General features: G+C 52.1%; 1 protein-coding gene and 1 long non-coding RNA gene across 4 annotated transcripts in view; one reads left to right on the top strand and one right to left on the bottom strand.

The window, feature by feature from the left end:
• Positions 1-1,785: 1,785 nt before the first annotated feature.
• Positions 1,786-2,879, bottom strand: LOC105540183. Its single transcript, XR_001006164.1, has 2 exons — positions 2,452-2,879; positions 1,786-2,232 (listed from the first exon to the last, which is right to left on the bottom strand). It is a non-coding gene; the product is annotated as an uncharacterized LOC105540183 (long non-coding RNA).
• An 84-nt stretch (positions 2,880-2,963) lies between these two features.
• BOLA3 (bolA family member 3) overlaps positions 2,964-6,767 on the top strand; it is a 12,536-nt gene continuing 8,732 nt past the window's right edge. Inside the window, exons 1-2 of one of the 3 annotated variants that reach the window (XM_011980705.1) lie at positions 2,964-3,137; positions 5,645-5,759. In XM_011980705.1, the coding sequence (XP_011836095.1) occupies positions 3,084-3,137; positions 5,645-5,759 (169 nt within the window). In that variant the 5' untranslated portion in view covers positions 2,964-3,083. Of the gene's footprint in view, positions 3,138-5,441; positions 5,760-6,767 lie in introns of those variants that run through there. The other 2 variants (XM_011980706.1, XM_011980704.1) reach the window with 2 other exon arrangements.

The raw sequence follows: 6,767 nt of genomic DNA, 5'->3' as shown, positions 1-6,767 counted from the left end.
CAGTGGCTCAATCTCGGCTCACTGCAACCCCTGCCTCCCAGGTTCAAGTGATTCTCCTGCCTCAGCCTCCCGAGTAGCTGCGAGTAGAGGCATGCGCCACCATGCCTGGCTAGTTTTTGTATTTTCAGTAGAGATGGGGTTTCATCATGTTGGCCAGGGTGGTCTCGAACTCCTGACCTCAGGTGATCCACCCGCCTCAGCCTCCCAAAGTACTGGGATTACAGGCATGAACCACTATGCGCGACCTAAATGTTTTCATTTCAGATGGCTCTGACAGCCTAGGGGAAACTGAGGATAAGAGGGGGAGAATGGGGCAGAGAGCAACTCAGAGTAACAGATAGTATGGACAATTGTTAAATTATGGGGAAGAGGAAGGTTAGAGATAAGCAAAAGTACCTTTTTTTTTTTTTTTTTTTTGGAGACAAAAAACTGGTAGAAAGGCCACCGCAGCCAGCTAATGGTTTGTATTTTTAGTAGAGACGGGGTTTTGCCATGTTGGCCAGGCTGTTCTCGAACTTCTGACCTCGGGTGATCTGCACGCCTCGACCTCCCAAAGTGCTTGGATTACAGGTGTGAGCCACCTTGCCTGGCCAAAAGTACCATTTTAAATAAAAGGAGGAATTCTGCCAATACAAATCTGTGAGCTTGCCATGGGTCACTTGGTTACAAGTGACAAACCCATTAAACTGCCTATAGTGCTTATTTCCAGCATTGCTGGTTTCCAGCTGTACAAGCAAAGTCAAACATTTATTTGTTTCCTTTTATCTATTTTCTTCTTTGTCTTGCTTCATTTCCAAAGTAGCTCTCCCTGCATTGTTGCAAAGATGGTTGCCAGCAACTCCAGCCTTTCTACCAGCTTAGCAACATAGCAGAAAAAGATCAATGTCTGGGAACAACAGACACTGGGGAATACAAGACGGGGAAGGAGGAAGGGGGTAAGGGTTGAAACTACCTGTTGGGTACTATGCTCATTACCTGAGGGACGGATTCGTTCATACTCCCAACCTCAGCACCATGCAATATACCTCTGTAACAAGCCTGCATATATACCCCCTGATTCTAAACTAGAAGTTGCAAAAGCTATATACCTCTGTAATAAGCCTGCATATATACCCCGATTCTAAACTACAAGTTGCAAAAGCAATATACCTCCGTAACAAGCCTGCATATATATCCCGATTCTAAAACAGAATTTGCCAAAGAAAACGATCCATTTGTTTTTTTTTTTCTTTGAGACAGAGATTCGCTCTGTCGCCCAGGCTAGAGTGCAATGGCGCCATCTTGGCTCACTGCAACCGCCGCCTCCCGGGTTCAAGCGATTCTCCTGCCTCGGCCTCCTGAGTAGCTGGGATTACAGGCATGCACCACCACGCCCGGCTAATTTTGTATTTTTAGTAGAGACGGGGTTTCACCATGTTGGTCAGGCTGGTCTCGAACTCCTGACCTCAGATGATCCACCTGCCTCGGCCTCCCAAAGTGCTGGGATTACAGGCATGAGTCACCATGCCCCGCCAGGATCCATTTCTTTAGTTCCAGAAAAGTCCCTCTACCAACTGTCATTGGTCTGGCTCAGATCATGGGGCCAACCCTAAGCCAATCTCTGATTAGCCAGACTTGGGTCCTGTTTACATTCCTAGAGCTGGGGATGGGTGTGCCTCATCTAAACCGTGCTGTCTGAAGAGCAAGGGAATGGTTTACCACTACTACTCTGCTTGAGAAAAAACATTTTTTGACAGTTTAAATTGCATCATTGACCGCAATGAAGAAAACTTAGAAGTTAGCAAATCATCTGTAAACATTTTAAAGGAATGAAGCAGAAAATGTAAGACAGGCTAGTAATTGATCCAAAGGAGAAATTCTGAAGGCCAGAAGATAGGAGTCAGCTAATACTGTAATAAATAATTTAGATAATATCCATATAGAACAACTGTAGGTCCAATCCATCCAAGTGCAACGCTGAAGGGACGTATTGATTGCATAGGCCAGAATGTTGGCAAAAAGCTGATAAATCCTGCAGAGTGCCACCTGACCACGTGCTGCAAACAAATAACAGCTATAGAGAGTAGAGGCTTGGTTCAATTTCGGTCTTGACTGGTCTGAAGACTCCAGAGGCGGGACGAATTTGCGGACAGTTCTACCCCATCCCACATGGCGTCAGCTTCCCTTCCATTCTCATGACTCCATGGTCCATGGCTCCAACCTGGGCCTCTGTTAGGCTGTGTCCTGTGGCACCTTAAACTCAGGCAGATTAAAAACTGTTCGTGGACTCTACTCAGCTCCCACCTAACCCTCCATCCAAGTCATTGTCCAAGCCAGAAACGGGGGTCATCTCAGATACCTTTCCCACCCTCAGCCCACATGCAATCGCTGGATTCCATTCACCTCCCAAGTGTCTCAGTTCATTCTTCCATCCCTCCCGCCACTGGTTTAGTTAGGCACCTCCATTCTCACCTGGACCATCGCTGTAGCCTCGGAGCTTCTGACTGTGTCTCTGGTTGCAGCCCCTACACGCCCTCCTCACAGGAGCAGAGCGATCTTTCTAAACTGCGAATCAAATCCTTCCAGCACCTGGAGCGAAGGCCAAGCTCCTCAGCTTAGAAGCTAGGCTGCCAGCATGTGGAGTGGGAATGGAAAAGTACATCGGGGCACGAGGGGTATTCGGATGAGGGAAGGCCAGTATCGGTCGCTGAGACCTTAGAGTGTTTCCGAGCTGAGGAGGAAGATATTCACGCGGGCAAGGGAACCCCATCCGTGAAACAGGCCCTGGGGATGCTGAAGGAGCGCGGCGCGAGCGAAGGCAGAGGGCGGGACCCCGAGGCCGGCAGGCGCTGCAGTGTCGGGGGTGGCTAGTCAGCCAGGGCCAGGGGAGGCCTGGGCGGGGCCGGGAGGCCGGCAGCCTCCGGGGGCGGAGCCAGGCGACAGGAGGCCTCTGGGGCGGGGCCTTGAGGACTGGGGCGGGGCCTGGAGGTTGACGGCCTCCGGGCGGCAGGGGGCAGCCTCTCCCAAGGCAGCGGCTCTCGGTTCCCTGCTCCGCGTCTTTCGGTCATACAGTGACCTCGGGCGGCGGGTCGCGTCGGCCGGGCATGGCGGCATGGAGCCCGGCCGCGGCAGCGCCTCTGCTTCGCAGGATCCGCGGGGTGAGCGCGGGCAGGGTCGGGGCTGCTCTCCCCGGGACGGGAGCTGCGCAGGCACCGCGGGTCCGGCGGCTGTCGGGGCTTGAGGAACAGCTCCCGGAGGGCGCGCGCAGCACCTGCAATGGGGGGCTCCTCTTCCTTTCTCTCATTCATTCATTCTTTCGTTCATTCATTCACTCAGCGATAACGGCATTCGAAATTTCAAGCTCCGGCGCGCTCTGGGGGAGCTCCCGAGCTGGGTGGAGGTTGAAGGTCAGACGGACGAACACATGAACAGTCGTAGTACAGCGGGCAAAGGATTGATTTACGGAGCAGAAGAGAGGAGTCATAGCCCCAGAGTCAAGGCGTGGGTGCGGGGGACTGCAGCGGGGCCAGGGCCTTGGGAAGGTCGACTGGGCCTCTGACCTTGATCCTCCTCCAAATCCCACACTACCGGAGCAGAACCCAAGCAGGGGGCACTTCCCACGCGCTGTCCTAATCTCTCCCCGTTTCTGATCCATCCTTTGCTTCAACTCATACCCTTCTTTCTCTTTCCTTTCATTTTCCTTCTCCCCTGGTTCTCAACCTGCTTCTCCTGTGCATGAAAAGAAGTTCTTCCACTGCGGTGACTTTCAGCGTGGACAGTGATCATCTGGGGATGTCAGTTGATTGTTCCACTAAAGGCCGCTGCCCACAGATCCATTAAGATAAAAGGCTTCTCCCAAGGATTCTGCAACGCTCACCACTCTCACCCCTTAGTAGCTGCCGATTCTGCCTGCCATCTGGTTACTCTCCGCCTTTACCCCCAAGATTGTGCCCCCAAAAGCAGCTCCATCCCACCCTCACTCCCAGCAATCCTGCCCAGCCTCTGAACATCAAGTTTCTGTCCCTCCATACAGACCATCACACTCTGGGCCTTTCTCCTGTCCTGCATTTCTGTCCCTAATTGAATAGTTCTTCCCCTGCTCATTCATTCATCCAGCACCAAGTGCCTCTGAGAGCCTGCCCTGGGGTCAGCTCTGGGATGCTGCCGGACTCATTTCTGGCCTGTAAGACCAGTGGTGAGAGAGCCAGTGCACAGCTCATTTTAAAGGAGTGGTGCTCTGAGATTCTGTGACACAGGACCCTGCTCTGAGCTATCAGGAAGGACTGAGGGGTAGAGGGGTGGGACCTTCAGCACCAGCACCCATGAACGGCCCTGGTGTCCTCCAACCTGTCATCTACGTCTAGTCAGGGACCAGTGCCCGGTGCTTCCGTCATTGTAATGCCTCTTACTTGGGCATCTCTCCTGACTCGCTCCTGAAGGCACTGTTTCCTGCAGGTTACTTTGGTACCATGAGACTGGGTTCCATCACCTGGAGTCCCATCTCCTGTCTGATACAGTCCACAATATTTAGCCTGGCATTCAAGGCCTGCCACACTCCATTCCCAGTCTGCCTTTTCAGCATGCACTCAGCCCAGCCAAGTGACTGCCGACCTGCTTTTCTGCTCCTTCACTACTAAATGTTGAGATGTGTTCCATCAGAAACACGGGCTCCCCTGGCCAGGCGCAGTGGCTCACGCCTGTAATCCTAGCATTTTGGGAGGTTGAGGTGGGTGGATAACCTGAGGTCAGGGGTTCGAGACCAGCCAGGCCAACATGGTGAAACCTTGTCCCTATTAAAAATTCAAAAATTTGCCTAGCATGATGGTGGGTGCCTGGAATCCCAGCTATTCAGGAGGCTGGGGCAGGAAAATCACTTGAACCTGGGAGGTGGAGGTTGCAGTGAGCTGAGATCGTGCCACTGCACTCCAGCCTGGGTAACAGAGCAAAACTCTGTCTCCAAAAAAAACACAACCATAGGTTCCCCATGGTAGCCATTGGGGAAGGGGTGTTGTTGCCAGTGGTAAACAACCTACAGATGTTCCTTCTTCAGGTTCTTTTGTAGAATTCTGACTTTGCTCCCCAGTGAGAAGGAGTACATGATGAAGAATAGCTGGCTAATTGAGCACTGGGCTGTGAGGTCACATCCCACTGGGGAGGGCAAGACATGTTAATCAGGCCTAAAGGAGATGGGAGTGTGGAATTTGGCCCCACCATCCAGGGCAGTAGATGCTGAATGACCTAGTGGTATGGATCTGAGGCAGGTTGTCTAGCTTTTCTGGCTCTGTCTTCTTAACGAATTCTACCTTGGGCACATTACTGTGTGCCTCAGTTTCCTTACCTATAAAACTATCGGCATAATAGTGTCACACGACATTATCATGAGGAATCTAACATCTCTTGAATTAGGTTTGGGGCCTCTTGTCTCTGGAGTCAAATTGAGTTATTAACAATCATCCTCTCCCCGCCAATAAAAGTTTATTCTGTGTTCCGGGGCACTTACATGGACTCCTGATACCACAGAGCCCCTCTGACATAACCCATGGCTATGCTGGCAAGGGCTCAGGGGCCTGCCTTGCAGGGGAATGGCAGGCAGCCTTGCACAGTGGCCCAGCTCGGGGCAGCAGCATCTTCCTTTGCCCTGACCTTCCTCTCTGTTCTGTGGCAGCTTCCACTTCACCATCGGATGTTTGCCACCCAGACTGAGGGGGAGCTCAGAGTGACCCAAATTCTCAAAGAAAAGTTTCCACGAGCTACAGCTATAAAAGTCACTGACATTTCAGGTAAGGTTTCTCTCATTCTTCCCACGGCACTTTGATAAGATTTTGCCCTTTGCAAGGACAGAGGGTCAGGGGCTTGGAGGAGGGGGCTTGCTGCTGGTGAGTGGCTTCTCAAGATGTGTTGCTGCTGGACAGATGGAGCTCGGCTGCCCCCACCTCATGGGATGGCAGTCAGGATTCAGAAACATCAGAGGGAAACTGAGGACAAGGCACAGTTGGGAGGACTCAAGGTTGCCAGCCTGGCTCAGCTCGGACAAGGTCCCTCTCTGTCACCCCAGAGCTCAGGTCCACAGTCTGTCATTTGACTTCGAATAGGTTTTGCTTTCATTTTCCCCCATTCTTCTGACGCCCTAGGATATCAGAGCTGGAGTGGACCCCAGAAAGGTTTTCTTCAGCTGCCTTACTTTCCCCAAGAAACGAGCCCAGAGAGGCCAAAGGAACTGCCCAGTTCCTCATAGGGAAGAGACAATGGAACTGGAACCAGAACCAGGACTCAGGGGAGACCCTGTCCTAAGGCCAGTTACCAGCCCCAGCCAAGCTCTGTCCTTCTCAGGCGGCCACTGGCACCTAGAAGTTCAGGCTGGCAGTGTGTTAGGAGCAGGCTGGAGAAGCAACTTCTGCACCCGCAGGATGGGGAAGATAGGCCCTTTATCCACACATACACACGCACATAGACACAGAACGACCCGTGGCATGGGCCGCTGGATAGGCATCAGCCTGAATCTCTCCACACCCAGAAGCAGCCTTTGCCACTCAGCATTGCCACAAGGGCTCACTGACTTTACTGAGAACATAACATTTCCAAGGATTGGGGAGAAAGTTTAGAAAGTAGATTCTATTCTGGAAACTACAGGGAATAAAATGATGTAAAGATCTGCTGGAGTTTGGGCGCAGTGGTTCACGCCTATAATCCCAGCACTTTGGGAGGCTGAGGCAGGTGGATCACGAGGTCAGGAGTTCAAGACCAGCCTGGCCAACATGGTGAAACCCCATCTCTACTAAAAATACAAA

This window comes from Mandrillus leucophaeus, unplaced genomic scaffold, assembly GCF_000951045.1.
Source record: "Mandrillus leucophaeus isolate KB7577 unplaced genomic scaffold, Mleu.le_1.0 Scaffold216, whole genome shotgun sequence".
NCBI lineage: Eukaryota > Metazoa > Chordata > Mammalia > Primates > Cercopithecidae > Mandrillus > Mandrillus leucophaeus.
Note: the sequence above shows the minus strand (reverse complement) of the source record. Positions and strands in the feature narration are given on the sequence as shown.